This window comes from Melanotaenia boesemani, chromosome 2 (genome assembly GCF_017639745.1).
Source record: "Melanotaenia boesemani isolate fMelBoe1 chromosome 2, fMelBoe1.pri, whole genome shotgun sequence".
NCBI lineage: Eukaryota > Metazoa > Chordata > Actinopteri > Atheriniformes > Melanotaeniidae > Melanotaenia > Melanotaenia boesemani.
This window is the reverse complement of record NC_055683.1, coordinates 21013338-21032923: the sequence shown is the minus strand read 5'-3', so window position 1 is coordinate 21032923 and position 19586 is coordinate 21013338. Positions and strand designations below refer to the sequence as shown.

At 38.1% G+C, this 19586-nt stretch overlaps 2 protein-coding genes and 1 gene segment (V, D, J or C); all 3 read right to left on the bottom strand.

The window, feature by feature from the left end:
• LOC121656141 (immunoglobulin gamma-1 heavy chain-like) overlaps positions 1–17293 on the bottom strand; it is an 83656-nt gene extending 66363 nt beyond the window's left edge. For both annotated transcript variants that reach the window (XM_042011209.1, XM_042011200.1), the window contains exons 1-2: positions 17231–17293; positions 16859–17147 (exon numbers count right to left, since the gene is read on the bottom strand). In XM_042011209.1, the coding sequence (XP_041867143.1) occupies positions 16859–17147; positions 17231–17273 (332 nt within the window). In that variant the 5' untranslated portion in view covers positions 17274–17293. The remainder of the gene's footprint in view (positions 1–16858; positions 17148–17230) is intronic.
• LOC121656110 (immunoglobulin gamma-1 heavy chain-like) overlaps positions 1–19586 on the bottom strand; it is a 343586-nt gene that overhangs the window by 321856 nt on the left and 2144 nt on the right. The window lies entirely within an intron of this gene.
• Positions 123–672, bottom strand: LOC121656233. The segment is given in 2 exon segments: positions 123–457; positions 531–672. Coding segments are annotated over 2 exon segments (366 nt in total).

Genomic DNA, 19586 nt, shown 5'->3' with positions numbered 1-19586 from the left:
TTGACATCATAATGAATTATGATATTTGTATTTTTATGAACAAACAATGAACCAATCTTGTAACCATTAGTGGTCTCAGAGCTCCTCCTCTGGTGGCTTCATGTTAAAGTTTTCAGGCTCTGAGAGGTTTTTGTTCAGCTCTGCTGATGGTTTGTGTTACTGTGGTATCTCGCACAGTAATACACAGCTGTGTCTTCAGGCTGCATATTCTGTCCATTCAGAGTCACTGTGTTACTGGAAGTATCTAAGTCAATACTGAACTTGTTCTTTAGTGAATCTTTATAGTATGAGCCTCCTGTGTTTTTTATCCCAATCCACTCCAGTCCTTTCCCTGCAGGCTGTCTGATCCAAGCTGTCCAGTAGCCCAAAGAATAAGAGACCTGACAGGTGATGGTCAGACGTTGACCTGGTTGTACAGTCATGGAAGCTGGCTGTGTCAGTGTTTCACTCCTCACGTCTGTAAAAAGATAAACAATTTATGAAATTACAAATGAAGACTTGCTGACTGGGAGAAATTTAGAGAGACTTACAGGATCCAGCTGCCAACAGCAGCAGCAGAGTGACAGAAAACATGATGTGTGGAAGCTGAACGGATGAGCTTCTGATCCTCTTTAACTTCAGCACCAAGTGAACTATTTACATCTGTATGAACAGGAAACCACTGAGTTTACATCCAGTCCTGACAATGTGAAATCATTTGAATATATTTGAGTGTTTTTAGGACAGGATCTTATCTTGTGGATCAAAATGTAACTCATGCATATCATTTAAGGGTCTGTTAATAATGAAGTATTTCATTATAGTTTATTGTTTAGAGGGGTAGGAAATAATGTAAACCAGATCTCTGTGAGGTCATCCTTCACGTAAACTTCTGTCTCAATGCATATTTTAAAGAATGATTAAGTGAAAACATGCATGTAAAAAGATATCATTTCTTTTATTTAGTTGAATTTGCTTAAATATAAAATTGTTTAAACTCTGTTTTTGGCTGCAGACAAACAGAGAAACTGAAAAATTCAGTTGAAACTGACAAAGCAGGAACATAAATCTGGGACTAGATTTAAACTTAGAATGAAACAAAAAATAAAATTGAATAAAAAGAGCTGGAAACTTGTTTGAAACTCTGTCAAACTACAATATTTATTTTTCTCATTTTTCTATTTGATAGTTTCATTGCAAACTTAAAAGGTAACTCTATTTACAGTTTCTCAGTCGCTTTGGTGCATTTCTCACATCAGAATTTACATTCTCATTATTTTAAGTTCAAACTTCACAACGATTATTCATTTGTACACATCAGAGGAGCATTTTCTCGTTGCATTGATCAAACTGCAAATGTAACATTTGCTTTCATACAGGTCTCTGCTATTTCATGACGTCATCATTTACTTTGGTCATATTAGTCTAAATGAACTAAACTTAGACCAGCAGAATAGTTAATCTACTTAAAACTAATGATCTTGGTTTCATTGCTTGAGTCAAATTAGTTAAACTAGTTATCAGAATCTGTCAAGCAGATTTAAACACTTTGTTATAATAATTTCCTCCTGCTCTCAGCTTTCACTATATCTTATAAGAGGACTTTTTCTTTGCCTGGAAGTGGAAGGTGTACGACCACGTCCACATACTAAAACAGCTCTGCTAGCAGCATGGACACAGGAGGCAATGAGATCACAGCAGAGTCGAGCAGATAGCTTACTCGCTGCAACAAAAGGCCTTACAATTATAATTATTAAAAATTAATATGATGAGATCAGTGAGGATCTTCACCTGCCCAGCAGGTAGATAAAAGCAGCATTCCTGTCCTGTAACCCAACATGTTGAACTGTGAGTCAACTGATCTGTCGTCTTCTCTCCAGACAGATAAGTAGAGGTGGAAGACATTTTAGTTTTGCATAGACTCCACCTCACATTAAACAGGATAGACTTGCACCTCTGGTTTGGGGAAGAAAAACTTACTTAATCATATCTGAAACTTAAACCAAAGTAATTACAGTTTTCAGAAATGAAGACTGTAGCTGCACGGCTTTTCGTTTTCCAGGTACTGAGTACAGCTGGGAACATCTTGAGTAAAAATTAAACAACTCTGAAATAGCTGGTATAGGTAGGAACAGCTAAATGTGTTCTTCAACCTGATCCACTGCAGAGCTTCTCCAGGTTTCTGTCTGATCCAGTTCATGCTGTAACTAGTCGTAGTGTAACCAGATGTAACACATGAATTATTCAGTCTCTCCAGGTCTTCTCATCTCAGAGTTGTTCAAGTTTGATCTCACTCTAAACACCTGTAAGTCCAGTAAAGAAACAAAGACCATGACCTTTTTAAATAAAAAAAACTAATAATAAAATAAATGTTTTGTTCTCTTTATGATCGTAGAATAAACTTTTTTTAATATTGAACACTTGAACTTAATACAGTTAAACTAAGTTAAGACAATTAAACACTTCATCAAAATCATGATGGACTCTTCAAGTTAGGAACCTGAAATAATTTTTATCATTTTAATGAGACTTTATGAGTTGTTCTCTCTCAGATGGTGGGACTATTAGTGGTGTCTATAAAAAAAAAGACTGCAGAGACGTCCCTCTGCAGGCTGAAAAAGGAAACTGTTTTAACCATGTATCAGTGCTACAATAACATGAAAATATATAAACTACAGAAACAGAAAGACATCACAAAACTTGCACAGTCATGGTTTTAGCGTTAAAGAAATGTTTCTAAATTACAACCTATTTTATCTTTTAATGACACAGAGACCATTTTACACGCCGTTATCTCCTCATGCTACTACAACTCATGCTAACTACTTCTGATTCCTGAACAGCATGACAAGCTGGGAAGAGAATAAATGAAAATGAAAGTCAGTAGAAATTCACCTCCATGATTAAATGAAGTGAAACACATTGAACAGTTTAGTCTGAGTTGAGGAGCTGTGTGTATTTATAGTTGTGTATTTCTATCACAGCTGCTAAACAACAGATAACCATCAGTGTTACTAAATTCACCACCAACCTGAATGTGTTAGTGGAAATACGATTTTTTTTTTTTTTTAATCTTTCCTCACTCTACCACACAGATTTCATTTATTTCTCCTTTTTCTGATTCAGATCATGACTATGAAACAACACAGCAGCAGCAGCAGGTGTTTTTGTTGGTCTCTGGTTAACTTGTTATCATAGGAAGTGCACTTTGCTGCGATTCTGAGAAAGTTTAACCCACTCGTTACAGTTCTTAATAACAGAAATCACAAAGCACTTATGTTCATAATGTAATCATCCAGCCATATTAATACAAAATATTTGTACAAACTGCTGAACTGTGTGTGTATCACTAATTTAAACTAATAAGTTTTTTAACCAGCCAGTAGCATTTAAAGCACATGTCAACATAGCATTTATTAATGTATTTATTGATTTATCAATTTATTAATTTAGAATGCACCAGGCAGCATCTACACAGCAACCCAGCCTCTAAGTAGCAGCTGTCATCTCCTACATAACATGTTTAACCTGAGATTAAATTTGTCTTCTTATTTCCTCTTTGTTCTAAAATAGTAAGATGCATTGAAATTGCAGCCTGAGCCTCACACTGGACAAGTTAATAAATTACCTGATTAACTGATTAATTTATTAATGTGTGTGTGTGTGTGTGTGTGTGTGTGTGTGTGTGTGTGTGTGTGTGTGTGTGTGTGTGTGTGTGTGTGGCGGTCGAGGTGAGTGTGCATTTAGATCATGGGCAGGAGGGTGAATAAGAACAAGAATAAGAATGAAAGACTATAATCTTTCAATTTTGAGGTAAAGAAAACATTTTATTTATTTTAGATTACTGAATTGATATTTATAATCAAAAAATATTAATAATAAAGTAATTTTGCTTTACCAATATTGTTTTAATGTCAAATTAAACTAAAATGGAGCTCAGTTACTGTTTAGATGACGGATGACAAAGTAATGAAGAAATGTGAGATGTGGTTGAAAAATAAACATTTATTCAATATTGATCATCAATCATCAATCAAAAGTTTAATTTGGTTTCAGTGTGGGACATCAACGTAAGTTAAAAATTCATGGCTGATGAAGCTTCAATGCTGATTCAGTTAGATTTTACTATCCAGCCTGTTTCTGAACCACAGAGACGATACGAGTAATAAAACCCAAATGCAGGACTATCAGGTAAGAAGGCAGGTAGATTTAGGAGTTTAGATTTTTTTTATAAAATGAAAAGAAAGCATTGCAAAGGCAGAAAATACAGAATCCAAACTATAAATATAGAGAGAATAAAAGCAGGAAGGTAGCTTGTCCTTAGTTGAACTCTGTGTGGGTGGAGGTCTTCCTGGTAAAATTTCTACAAAGCAGAGAAAAGACGACGAGCAGAGATGGAGGGAGATGATGAGTGTGTTCAGCAGCAGATATGAATCTGTTCTCAGTGGTTATTAGAAAAGAAACAACTGCTGAGAGCCAATCAAACTTCCTTTCCTGTAGCTGTGTTGGTTTCTCTGCAGCCTCCACACGGTTAGCTATGGCTTTCACTTTAATAACACAATGACTGTTACAACCATCAATGTGCTAAAAAATCATTCAGGAAGCATCTGTGTTGTTCGTCTGTGAGAGAAACAGCTTAAATCCTGACCTCAGAGCTGAGAAATGAACTTTGATAGAAGAAAAAGAGAGATGAGAAACCTCCTGTTGAACATTTGCTGCTAATCCATTAATTATGAATGCATGTCTTTGGACGTGCATGTTAGGTTAGACAACCCACACATACACGGGGAGAACATGCTAACCCCACACAGAAAGGTCACTGTTCCCCCCAGCCAAGGCTCAAACCAGCGACCTTCTTGCTGTGAGGCAAGAAGGTATTTGTAAGGTAAGGTAAGGGATAAGGCCCGATGAGGTGTCCATTATCATAAATTAATGGACACCTAGTCTGGCATTATCCCTTACCATGGTCTGGGGGAATACTCGATTCTGATTGGCTGGAGGGTATCCATTAAAAAGAGATAATGGACTCCTATGAAAGAAGTTCCGGTTTAATAGACTTGATGCTGTAAATTATTGCGCTGACTAAACGGTAGTTGTAACCATGGCAACAGAAACTCTGACTCCGTGCTGCAACGTACCAGATCAGGTTTGTGGCGCGCATTGCTGTGAAAGCCGGTGCAGGCTTACTAGGCTCTGTCAGTCCAGGAGAGACAAGAATGGAGCAACATTTTGTCGTCCTGCAACATCCCAACCAGCAGTGGTCAGGGTCCACAAACATTAAATCTCCGTCTTTCAGACGCTGCTATGGACATGCCAGTATCTTTATGAAATGTCATGTTCAACTGCAATGTTGCATTTAATTTTAAATAGGTTGTTGCCTGTCTTTCTTTCTTGATTACCCTATGTGGTGGGGAGGTGTTAGTAAGGCAAAAAAGCAATACTTTCTATACAATAAAGAAGAGGGTATGAACTTAACTGGAGAGTTAAAGCCCCCAATAAACCTAAAGAAGGGTAGGTTTAAATGAAATGCAGCTTGGAAGGTGGATTCCCATAAAAATGACATTTTCTTTAAACAATAAAACAAAAAAAAAAAAAAAAAAAAAAAAAAAACACTGACAATTTCCCAAAACAACCCTATATGCCGGGGTTTAGATCGTACGGAGGGCCGAACTCGACGAGCTGGTGGAAATCCAAGCGGAGACAAAACAGCAACCTCTCCTCACACACAGTAGCGTAGGTACACTACTTCACTTGTCTAAAAAAAAAAAAAAAAAAAGAGGAAAACACATCAATCATATGATGGAGATTAAAGTCCTGCTCCGTCTGACGAGCGAAAGCAGTCTTACCAGTACATCCTAAAATGGGGAGGAAGAAAGAAGAGACCAGGAATACCGCGACAGGTCCCAATGAGCTGCCCCAGCACCAAACTTAGTCACAACCCAGCAGTGCACTGCAAAGCTGAAACTGCCCATCATGCGGCTTTCCGCACAGCTGCAACAATCAGCAAACCGCAACGCTGCAAAGAAACATGCGGGTGTAAATACCCAAGGACCACTACAGCCCCAGCGGAGAAGGAAAGAGATTGCGGCACTTAAGATCGCAGGGAGGTCATGTTGACACTTTAGCACGCTAGCCACACAACTGTCACCATAGAGCGCATACTAAACAGACAAACACCCCAGATATAAAGGCGCTCTACTCCACCTCGCAATTACTGACATATTCATTACACCTTGCACCTTCAGTGGGGGAGCGAGGAGATTGGAGCAAGAAAAACCTACTCCACAACACTTACTTACATACTTCATACAGAGTGAATGGTGGATAACATAAAAACGATTTAGGATAGACTTACTTGCTTGATGCACATTTAATGATCAGAGTGAATGGTGGAAAATATTTCTTGCAATAAAAATGATTTAGGAAACGATCTGTGACTGAAACAAAATGTCGAATTATCCTCTGGACACACACAAGCTGTAAGAGCTGCACCTGCCCTCTGAAATGATATTTTGTGTCACGTAAGGGTCTGTGTCAGAGCCTGTTACCTTGGGTATATACATATATATATATATATATATATATATATATATATACATATTAACTTCTACAATAAATCAACTGAAAATAAAATAAATGTTCTTACCTGTTACATACACTACAGTCCCAGAGCCAAAGACGTTGAGGTGGTTATAGACACAGTGAGACAGGCTGATACAAAACCTGCCAGCTGTTAAATGTGAGGTCAGCTATGCTTAATAATAATAATAATAATAATAATATCTCTGATCCATCCATCCATCCATCCATCCATCCATCTATTTTCATGCTAGTTGTCTAGTCCACCTCAAAACACTGCAGCAAAATGTGAAGCAGCATCCTCCACAGCAGGAACTCTCAACCCTTGTCTTTGAGGGCCACTGTCCTTCAGGTTTTCGATGTTTCCCTCCTGCAACACCATTGATTCAAATTAGATTGAGCTCCAACAGCTTGATGTCAAGCTCTGCACAAACCCATTAATGACCTATTAAATCTGGTGTGTTGCAGCAGTGAAGCATCTGAAACCTGCAGGGGAGTGGACCAGGGTTGGAGATGAGACACTCTCCAGGCTTTTTTTACCATCAGACTGGAAGGAATGAACTCCATACTCTGACCAGTACAATCTGATCAAATAATATAGAGGAGGGGATGCAGAGAAACAAACATTCATTTAGAAAGTTGATTTGTGAATGAATATAGGACAAAAGAAGTGGTAAAGCTCATAATGCAGAGAGAACAATAAGTATAAATGTAAGTGTGTTCATCATCATCTTGATGTGACCTCTGATGCTCCACACAAAGGATCAGACCAGCCAGCAGGACATCTTTAAAAGAAATCCTTGTAAATGAGAGGATAACATGGAAACATCTTAAAAAATAAATAAATAAAAATTATATGCACTGCCACTGGCACTACATGACAGCACCTGTGTCCAACTGGACTCAAAGCATTCTGACTATCACTTAATTATGACGTCCCATCTTGTTTGAATTCATGCTTGTGTTGTTCTTACTCTCAAATGTAAGTCGCTTTGGATAAAAGCGTCTGCAAAATGACTGTAGAATAGAATAGAATAGAATAGAATAAAAAGGAAACAAACAATACATGTTAATACTTGTAAATTTAGGTCATATTAATTAATTATATACAATGTTAAATAATAAAGATTCTGATGTTTTAATAAAGATGATGAAAAGGTGTACAGCTAATAAACTGATGTAGAAACAATCTAATAAGTGAATATAATTATTCTATGTAATAATGCTACAAGAATGCCAAAATAATTTTAATCTTTACACAAAAGGTTTTAAACTTATGGGGCCAATTGTTTAGTTGAATTTATGCTGTGACATCTGTTTTTAAATCATATAATTTGTGCATTTTGTGTAAAAAAAATTTAAGTTAAATACATTTCAAATAAATGAATTAATCATTTGCTACAACATCTCAAACAGTTATATTTTAAAAATATTTTTACAAACTCATCAAATTTTTAAGCTCATCAAAACGTCTTCTAGTGGCAGCTAAATTAAATGTTTAAATGATTTACAGTCATAGAGTATGTCTTCATGTACACATTATACACATTCAATACATATATAGATAGTATATTATAAGGCTTTTCCATTTAAACAAATACCAAACGTGGTCTGAGGGTTCACAACACCTTATCAGGGTGACATCAAAGAAACATCCTAACTAGATGCTCGAGCCACCTCATCTTGCTCCTCTTGATGGGCAGGAGCAGTGGCTGAACTCTGGTGTCCAAGCTTCTCAGCCTGTCTCTAAGGAAGAGCCAAGACTCCATGGAGAGGAAATTTGTTTTGGCTGCTTGTAACTGTGGCCTCAGTCTTTTGGTCACTAACCAAAGCTGATGAGCAAAGGTGAAGGTAGCAAGATAGATTCACCAATACATCAAGACCTTCACCCTTTAGCTCAGCTCCTTTTCACCATGACAGACCAATGCAGAGCTCACATCATTGCAAATGCCACACCAATCCTCCTGTCTATCTCAACCTTCTTCCCATTTGACACTTGTGAGCAAGACCTCAAGATACTCAAACTTCTCTTCTTGGGGCAATATCTAATTCCTAACCTGAAGAGAGGACGCCACCCTTTTCCAGGTGAGGGTCTCAGAACTTCACATTCTGCTGTAAAACCACTCTGTTACAAGCGGTAACCTCCGTCAGTAAAATGTGAAGCCTATGTGGAAGCGCAAAAAATTGCAGTTCACCCCTCATCCGCTAGGGGCTGTCTCCAAAACAGAGCAAATCTCCATAGACTCCCATGTTAAAAAGACCAACTTCACAGCAGAAATAAACATGTTTAACCCTTCTGTTATATTCATTTGTCAGGAACAGCAATGATGTTCCCAGGTCAATTTGACCTGGTGCATGTTTAATTGTCCAAAAAATGTCCAACACCAAAAGAGTCCTAACAAGCATTGCTATTATTTCATTACTAACTCCATTACTAACTATTTTAACAATATTTAATGCAATGGTGTTCCTTACCTCTCACAGGTAATTGTTCAATTATAGAATAGAATAGAATAGAATAAATTTGAATAGAATAGAATAGAATAGAATAGAATAAATTAGAATAGAATAGAAATACTTTATTAATCCCTTCAGAGAGCCCTCAGGGAAATTTGGGTACCAGTAGCAATACAACACCAACAGTAAAGCAGGACAAGCACAAGACACAATATATACAGGTACAAAGCAAAACAGAGGCAAATAGAATGCAATAAATATAACAATAATAACAATAAGATAAGTTAATAAAACAATATAAACAAGCATTGCACACAGTAGAGGTAGAACAGATTTCCAGTTCACTATTGCACGTATTATATTGCAGTTATAGCAACTGTTTGTATGGGTTATTGTGCATGTGTTCTATCAGTGAATGATAATTCACTTGTTTTTCATATTAAAAATACATGTTAAAACTAAATGTGTTTTGTCCAGCTCCTCCCATTTCTCCCCAAAAACACACCTCCCTTCTTGATCAGTCATTTCCACAATGATTTTCTGTATTGAATTAGGCATGACCAGCTTAAAAGCTGACTTAATGTCTGTCACACAAGTCACTGCCATCCTAGTTGGCCATGGCACTTTCTTTATTATGCTTTCTGTGAGTGTTTTGTCTGACGCATATTTGGGGATTCAGACCACTGTGTTTCATCATTTTTTGACATGAATGTCTTGCTTGGAGGAATAGAAATATAAATTCCCTCATCTGGTTCAAAATCAGAATTATTAGAAACAGAATTTAGCTCAAGTTTTCATCCTCAGACACATCCTCCTCTATTTCTTTGTCATGATTATAGATGACTTCCACAACCTCCTGGATTGTCATCTTTTTGCTTCTGCTGCTCATTTTGTAAAGGTCTGCCTGATAGAGTGTAACCCCTGTTTTACACCGTGTGTGTGTGCGGCACGCTACGGCTGCACCGCGGTCTCCGCTGCTATTCGCAGCCATTTTAGTCAATGGTTTGGTTTCCACCAGGTGCGCCACAGCACGTATCAGAAGCGTCCCAGAAGCGCAGTCGAATTTTGATGCTTCGTGCTCCCAGAATGCATCAATTCCACATTTCACTGCGTTCTCCACTCCTCGTGTGATTTCGTGATCTCGCGGAACCTTCTAAGTGGACTGCACTAGCGGGCGCTCCACACCTGACATGATCCTGGTAAAAATTGCCGCACCACGGAGGTCAGAACAAAACCGTGGTGCAGCCGTAGTGTGGTGCACACGCACCCGGGGTAGAGGAGGGGTAATGTTGGTGGGACTCCCATGCAGAGAATCCTTTATATGTTTTGCCCCTGCTCTGTTGAGTGTCCACTGAATGTGGGTGGAGTTTTGTCCTGCGAGAACATAAATGGTTCCGGTCAGAAGTCGTAACATCTGCACCTGTGTGTGTGTTTGTGCCGCACTCTCCCTTCTTGCCACAGATATTGGATACCTGTCAATTAAAAGGACATACCCCTAAATATGCAGAATTTCAAGATTAAATAACATCCAAACGGATGTTTAAAAAAAAAAAAAAAAAAAAAAAAAAAATCATCACCACCTTCACAGTTGTCTTGAAGGTAAACGTGACCTATTAATCCTAAAAGGACTTCTTTGTACCAGGCTTTAACCCTCCTGTTATGTTACGGGTCAAATTGACCCATTTTAAAGTTTGAAGATCTAGGAAAAATACTTAGTGTTTTTTTAGTATGAAACTTGTTTGCCTTATTTAGTATAATCATATAAAATGAAACTGGTTCATCTAACACTTGCACCACCCCCTGCATGTTTATATCACATAGATACTGTTCGGGTCAGTTTGACCTAGCAGTCAAACTGAAGCTAAAAGGTGTCAGAAATGTCAGACTATTTCTTTATTTGCAACTGAGACATATTTCACCCCAATCACACACACGGTTTATAGCTAACAGCTGCCTTAGCTTTAGCTTGCTTACATTTGTTATCTGGTTAGCTACCGTTAGCTCAGTTAGCTCTTAGCTACAGGCAGCTCAGAGCTTGATCGTTGTCAATCATCCACCCCCACCTTCACAGTCCCCCCTCCCAGAACTGAAAACTTTGTGTGTACAACAGTGATCCACTCCAATCTTTTTTCATTGGCATTCTCTGGGTTCTTTGATGACTGGATCAGACCCTTTGAGAACCAAAACCAGCAAACATCTGTCAACTAAGAATTGAATTATTTCATTCTGTTGGTTGCACACAAGATTGTCAGACCAAAATCTCCACCTGTCCAGCTGTAATGATGTCTCCCTGAGGACCCGGAAATGCAGCCACACACAGTGATAGATTCCAAAAATGTAATTTGAGACCAGGTAATGGAGGAGATGAGCAGGGTTTGGTCCAGTAGGAAGTGGTGGCGACTTCCTCAGGTAATGCATGGTACAATATCCTGAAAGGACTCCAGAAGCAATCAGGAGGATCCACAATCCAAATGAGCAGAGAATTAAGAAGCCAAGAGTCATGAACAGGGGTAAGAGGCAGACAACTTAGCTGGGGCAGGCGAATATCCGGGGACGTTCCAAAACAGGTCAAAATCCAAGAGAGCACAAGGCAGGAGCAGTCCGACAGGGAATGAGGCAAAACAAGTCCAAGGGCCGTAACTGGGTCAAACACAGGAATCTGGAAACAAGAGTAAATGCTGACCATCTGGCAGGGAAGCAAGGACTGGAGTGAGCTTAAGTAGGGAGGGGAGCAGGTGAATAGAGTGAGCAATCAGGATTGCCACAGGTGGAGCAGATGAGAGTGATGAGGGACTGGAGGCCCAGCAGAGCAGCAACCATGACATCCAGCAGATAGTTAACATCAGCAGTCTTGTTCTACAATCCCGAGAATCCACTGTTGTTTGTCACCATCACGGCAGTCAGATAGTGGAAAATATTTCAGTTATGACTTGACTCCTTCTCATAGGACACGTGGTAGTAAACAACCCCATCAAGCTCCATGCTGGCTTTAATAACAGATTTGACAGTTCAACTATAATTGTTGTCTAACAGAACAGAGGATGCACTCATAATGACAAAATGCCAGTGCTGCAGTTTCATTTTTAATTTCCTTTTATATATATATATATATATATATATATATATATCCATAAAGACAAAAAAAAGTCATTTTAAACACCATAAAAACACAGATCAAGTTTCCATAGTTTTAGTAATGTAAAACTTTCAAACTTTCAAACAAATTTGCAGTGAGATCAGTGTAAATCATTGAATATTATTATTTTTTAAAACATATAGTTGCTTAAAACAACATATAAGCAGAAGTAGTTTTTGTCTAAATCTTCTGTTAGTGTCTTTCACCGTGTCTCTTCGGGTACTTCTGTGTCTTCAGTCTTCAGACTGTTCATCTGTAGATAGATTTTACTGCTGGAGTCATCTCTGGAGATGGTGAATCGACTCTGGACTGAATGAATGTAATGTGTACGTCAGCCATCTGTGCCTACATAAGCAATCCACTCCAGGCTTTTTCCAGGAGCCTGTCTGACCCAGACCATAGCATAGCTGCTGAATGAAAATCCAGAGGGTCTACAGGTCAGTCTGTGTGGTGGGTGGGAATCTAGGTTTTGCATGGACTTCTCCTCACAAGAAGGAGACATCTAGACAGTCCTTTTTATCACTGTTTAAATTTTTTTTATTTATTTTTCTACAAATTTAAAGATCAAATTCAAAATATCCTTTAAATACAAACCCTCTAACAGCTAAAACAAAGAGAAATCACCCTGCTAACGCTTGAAAGAAAAACTCAGAATTCTTTCACATTTTTTCATAACATGTTTTCTGTCCAATCAAAGGAATTATGTCTGTGTGCAGGCTAAACTGCTTGTTTGTTTTACAGTAATTTCAATCTTGAGATCCTCCTTCTTAGTTTGTTACTATGAACAAGGACTTACAGAATGAAATACATTACTGTGGTTGGTAAACATTTTTAATTTTTAAAATATTATCAATCATGCATACATTTATGAAACTGGAAAAATGCATCATAGCTTTAGAATAATATCTTTTTGTGACAAGATTTCTCTCTGCAACAGGTTTTGTAGGGAGAAGTACATGCTTAGCAAACTGATTAGGATTTTGTACAGCTGTTTAACCAGCTTCAGTCACTGTGGCTGTCGAGCACAATAATAAACAGCAGAATCTTCAGTCTTCAGACTGTTCATCTGCAGATACACCTGCTGTTTGCTGTTGTCTCTGGAGATGGTGAACCCGCCTTGAACTGACTGGGAGTAATATGGCTACCAGTATCAGTGGTAACCCACTCCAGTCCTTTTCCAGGAGCCTGTCTGACCCAGTTCATCCAGTAGCTGCTGAATGTGAATCCAGAGCCTGTACAGGTCAGTCTGTGGGATTCTCCAGGTCTTTTAACTGCTGGTTCAGATTCTATCAGAGTCTGACCATCAACACCTGTCAAACCAAACAAAAGAAAAAGTCACTCTCTGTTTGCTGGTATGTTATTGAGGACAAATTTAAATTTAGTGAGACTCTTCACCTCCACAGACAATAGAAACCAGCAGCAGCCCTGTCCTGTAGTCCATCATGTTAAACTATGTATGGCCTGTTCTCTGACATGCTCCCTGCAGTCACATAAATATGAAGAACTATCGTATTTTGCATTGACTCCTCCTCACAGGAAAGACAGAGCAGGTGTATTTTTTCTTTACTTTGCATCTCTCTACACATTGTTGCAGCTTACTTGCAGATATATTTATGTTATGTTGTTTGATTACATCATTTTGCTCTTTTTTTATGTTGTGATTTTTCAGTAAATGTGGGTTTTCTTTCCCTCATGACCTCATGGCTCTTTGATGTGTGTTGCAGGTTGGAAATGCAAATATGGATTAATATCGATAAATTATTTCAAGTTTGACATGTAAAAAAAAAGTATCTTGAGTTCATGGTGTCTGCATTATAATAAAACAAAGTAAATGTTCTTTGTTCTCTTTTGGCTAACGCAGTAAGATATACCACATTGAATGATTTTTTAATCCACTTTTAACTAAATGTGTTGATACTAAAACTCTCATTTGGATTTTACAAAGTTGTTTAAAATATTTTTGTAAGACGGAGGTTCTCTAAATAATATAATTTCTGCCTGGATGTGTGATAACATTTGGGGTCTCAGAGCTCCTCCTCTGGTGGCTTCATGTTAAAGTTTTCAGGCTCTGAGAGGTTTTTGTTCAGGTCTGCTGATGGTTTGTGTTACTGTTGCATCTCGCGAAGTAATACACAACCGTGTCTTCTGGCTGCATATTCTGACACTAAACTTGTTCTTTAAAGTATTTTTGACATCTGCATCCAAACTGATAAACACCATTTTTTTTTATAAAGACTGTTATTGTAGGTTTTTATGTAGGTGTTTAGTCAGCTTCAGTCACTGTGGGTGTCGAGCACAGTACTAAACAACAGAATCTTCTGTCTTCAGACTGTTCATCTGCAGATACACCTGCTGTTTGCTGTTGTCTCTGGCGATGGTGAACCAGCCTTGTACTGACTGAGTAGCGTTGGGTGCTACCACTAGGTTGATTGACAAGTGCAATCCACTCCAGTCCTTTTCCAGAAGCCTGTCTGAGCCAGTGGATTGCATAGTCACTGAATGCGAATCCAGAGCCTGTACAGGTCAGAATGTGGGATTCTTCAGGTCTTCTTACCACCGATTCAGATTTTGTCAATGTCTGACCATCAACACCTGTCAAAATAAAGAGAACTGTGTTCCATGCAGTATGGTAATAAATCAAATGAAACCTTGTCCAAACCAGATCATCAACAGTCTTCACCAGTTCACAGTTAACAACAGTAGAACTGTTCTGTAATCCATCATGTTAACCTGAGAGTCCACTGTTCTTTGTTATCACTACAGTCACATAAAGACGTGGACAAAATTGTTGGTACTCTTCGGTTAATTAAAGAAAAACTCACAATGGTCACAGAAATAACTTGAATCTGACAAAAGTAATAATAAATAAAAATTCTATGAAATGTAACCAATAAAAGTCAGACATTGTTTTTCAACCGTGCTTCAACAGAATAATTTAAAAAATACACTCATGAAACAGGCCTGGACAAAAATGATGGTACCCTTAACTTAATATTTTGTTGCACAACCTTTTGAGGCAATCACTGCAATCAAACGATTCCTGTAACTGTCAATGAGACTTCTGCACCTCTTAGCAGGTATTTTGGCCCACTCATCATAAGCAAACTGCTGCAGTTGTCTCGAGTTTAAAAGGTACCTTTTCCAGACGGCATGTTTCAGCACCTTCCAAACTTGCTCAATAGGATTTAGGTCAGGGCTCATAGAAGGTCACTTTAGAATAGTCCAATGTTTCCCTCTTAGCCATTCTTGGGTGTTTTAGCTGTGTTTTGGGTCATTGTCCTGTTGCAAGACCCATGACCTGCGACTGAGACCAAGCTTTCTGACACTGGCCAGCACATTTCTCTCTAGAATGTCTTGATAGTCTTGAGATTTCATTGTACCTGCACAGATTCAAGACACCATGTGCCAGATGCAGCAAAGCAGCTCCAGAACATAACAGAGTCTCCTCCATGTTTCACAGTAGGGACGGTGTTCTTTTCTTCATATGCTTCATTTTTTCATCTGTAAACATAGAGCAGATGTGCCTTTGCAAAAAGTTCCATTTTTGTCCCATCTGTCCATAGGACATTCTCCCAGAAGCTTTGTGGCTTGTCAACATGTAGTTTCACAAATTCCACTCTGGCTTTTTTATGATTTGTTGTCAACAATGGTGTCCTCCTTGGTTGTCTTCTATTAAATCCACCTTGACTCAAACAGCGATGGATGGTGCGATCTGACACTCATGTTCCTTGAGCTTGAAGTTCACCTTTAATGTCTTCAGAAGTTTTTCTGGGCTCTTGTGTTACCATTTTTATTATCCGTCTCTTTGATTTGTCATCAGTTTTCCTCCTGCAGCCACATCCAAGGAAGTTGGCTACAGTCCCATGGATCTTAAATTTCTGAATAATATGTGCAACTAGGAACGTTATGCTCAAGCCGATATGCTCGATCACGTGTCGAGCATATGACACGGAAGTGTTGTGAGCATTGTCTCTGAGCGGGATGGTCTAATATGTTTTTTGTGATACTGTGTTTTGGTATGAAAAGCAATTTTTTGATATATGTTTGCAGCTGTATAGTGATGTGAAGAGGTGGTGTAGTGACTATTGTTCAAATTTGTCCATTTAGGTGCCACCACCTAATTCCTACCCGTTTTTTCTATACATTTTTTTTTTATACACTAAGTTTGTATACAATTTGATGGATTATTTGTTTGGCCCTGATTAAAATGTTCTAAGAAAGAAGGGAAACCAAGGCCACACAAAGACAAGCTGTATTTGGAGTTTTGTGCATTCTTTATCCCGGCTTCATTTACTTATATGTTGATGAATCTATTAATGAATTGGTTGTCCATTTGTTAACCATTTCATTCATGTAAAATTAAAAGTCTGTTTCATCAATTTGAATAAAAATATCAAATTAAAAACAAAAGACCTGCCTCTAAACTGGAGTTATCATTTATGAATTTATACAATGAATAACGTTTTACAAAGTTAAAATCAGCTGAAATATTTCCACTGTGATGTTAGTGAAATTTTGTTTTAATTTAAGTTTCTTAATAGATTTTTATTTACATTATGATGAACTGATTTCTGTCAATATAGTTTAATGCAGCATTACCAGTCTTGTAACCATTAATGGTGTCAGAGCTCCTCCTCTGGTGGCTTCATGTTAAAGTTTTCAGGCTCTGAGAGGTTTTTGTTCAGGTCTGCTGATGGTTTGTGTTACTGTGCCTCTCTCGCACAGTAATACACAGCTGTGTCTTCAGGCTGCATATTCTGTCCATTTAGAGTTACTGTTTTGCTGGAAGAGTCTAAATTTACACTGAACCTGTTGTTTAATGAATCTTTGACAGTTGTGTCCCTACTAATCCACTCCAGTCCTTTCCCTGCAGGCTGTCTGATCCAGTGTGTGTAGTAGCTGCTCAAAGAATAAGAAACCTGACAGGTGATGGTCAGATGTTGACCTGGCTGTACAGTCATGGAGGCTGGCTGTGTCAGTGTGTCACACTTCACACCTGTAAAAGATAAGCAGATTGTGTGAGGATTTATCATCACTGGAAAAGAACAACTATCAATTGTGACAAATATGTTGACTCACAGGATCCAGCTGCCAACAGCAGCAGCAGAGCTACAGAAATCATGATGTGTTGAAGTTGAAGGGTTGAGCTTCTGATCGTCTTTAACCTTGTCTCCATTTGAAGTCTTTACATCTGGGTGACGTGGAAAACTACTTAATTTGCATATGATGTTTCTATGACTTAAAGAGGACTTTTTTTTATTATTATTATTTTTGTATGCAAATTTAGCTGTAAGATATGCAAAGAAGAATAGAGACATTAGGAAGTTTAAGATCATCAATGACTAACATAATAAAAAAAAAATTAAAAGCACATATAAAACAATAAATAGCAGATCTTTATTTATTTTAAAACCATAGTGTTTGTTGTATTGAACAATCAGTGTATATTTTATAACATATTAAAGTTAAATATATTAAATTCATGAATAAATTTGTTTTAAAGTTTGAAAATGCAAAAAATCCATTACATCTGTATAGGAATATATTTATTAACTCCTCAGATATAATTTTAAAGATACATTTTCTTGGTATCGCACTTCCACATGTCTAGTAGGACAGAAAATAGAGAAAAAAAAATAGCATCGTCTGTCAGATGGATTTTGCACACAGTGGCTCTAAAAAATTTACAAAACTCTAAAGGAGTTGCAAAATGTCTAGTCAGGGTGACATTGGACTTAATGCAGGACATGAAAAACCCCTATGTGGACATTTTATTTAAAAAAAGAACATAAAAAAAGGATCCACAAAGATCATTAAAACTATTCACTGTATGTTTATTCTGTCTTAGAAAACAAAGACAGTATTAAGGTAAAAAAAGTAAAAAGATTTTTCAGATAGGTAAAGCACTCTGCTGAGTGCCAAAAACTATCACAACCATCAGCATCTGATGGTTTTTTAAATAAGCCAATCAAGAAACAGGCCATTAAAGAAAAAGAAATCATAATCTTTTAGACTACAGTTAAAACACATTTAGTTGTTTTCATGACCTTAAAATGCCACAAAATTGAATACAAATAATAAACTCCAAACATCTGCTCACTTCATCCCAATCATGATGAACTTTTTTAAGTTAGGAAGCTCTGAAATAAAAGTTTTCACCAGTTTAATGAGGTTTTGTGAGCTGTTCTCCCTCAGATGGTGTGAATCTTAGTAATGATGACTTTATAAAGAAGAAAGACTTCATCCAAAGACCTCCCTCTGCCTGTTGAAAAGGGAAACATGCATAAAGGAAAAGGTTTAATGTTTTGAGCATGTTGAGCGTTAAGCTAAGAAGACAATATTTCTTAAATATTGGAACTACAGAAAGAGAAGGACTTGAATTGGAATCATAGCAAATTTTAGGATGCAAAATAATGTCAAACATTTGGACACACCTTCTCCATGTGTGCTTAAAGTAATGACTTAAACTGCAAATCACAACAGCAGCTACACAAGTTTGTGTATCCACCTGAATGACACATAAAACTGTTTCTTTAAACTCATTGCAGGCGGTGCAGCGGGCCCTTTTAGGCATAGACACATATACATAGAAGCCTCATAGACTGGTGCTGCCTATCGGAGCTGACGATCAACGCGGCCGCCATCTTGGATGGGTGTCTCATGCGCCTCCAATGCATTTATTTCTATGGAGAGAGGAGCCAGATGAGGTTGCTCGGGCATCTGGTCAAAATGCCTCCTGGACGTCTCCCTGGTGAGGTGTTCCGGGCACGTCCCAGCGGAAAGAGGCCCCAGGGAAGACCCAGGACACGCTGAACGGACTACATCTCTTGGCTGGCCTGGGAACGCCTCGGGATCCCTCCGGATGAGCTGGTGAATGTGGCCGGAGAGGGAAGTCTGGGTTTCCCTTCTTAGGCAGCTGCCCCTGCGACCCGACTCCGGATAAGCGGAAGAAAATGGATGGATGGATGGATGGATGGATGGTGTATGCCCAACTACAATCATCGCAACCCATTAATTTTTACCCGATTTTCTCGCGGTTTGCTTTGTTACAAACAGCAGAGATGTAGTTATGATGCAGGTTACTGTTACACATTAAAAACACCAGCTTTCATGCTGAAATCAGTTTTATTATCCTCTTTAACAATGACATGAATTATTAATAAAAGTATAAGTCAATCAAACTTTATTTATAAATGAATTGACACTTGAACAAGTTTGATCATTTGAATTTTCTTTGTTACATGCACGCACACACTGACGGATCTAAAACCCTTGAAAAAGAACTGTTTTCTGCAGCTTCTTGCGTGTGCTGCCACTCTGTAACTCCAGTGTAGTTAATTTTGAAATGTTGTGTAGCATTACTTTAAAAAATACAGAGACAACAAAGAACAAAAGCATGAAATGGTGGTTCTCAATTCCGAATTGGGGTTCAGTA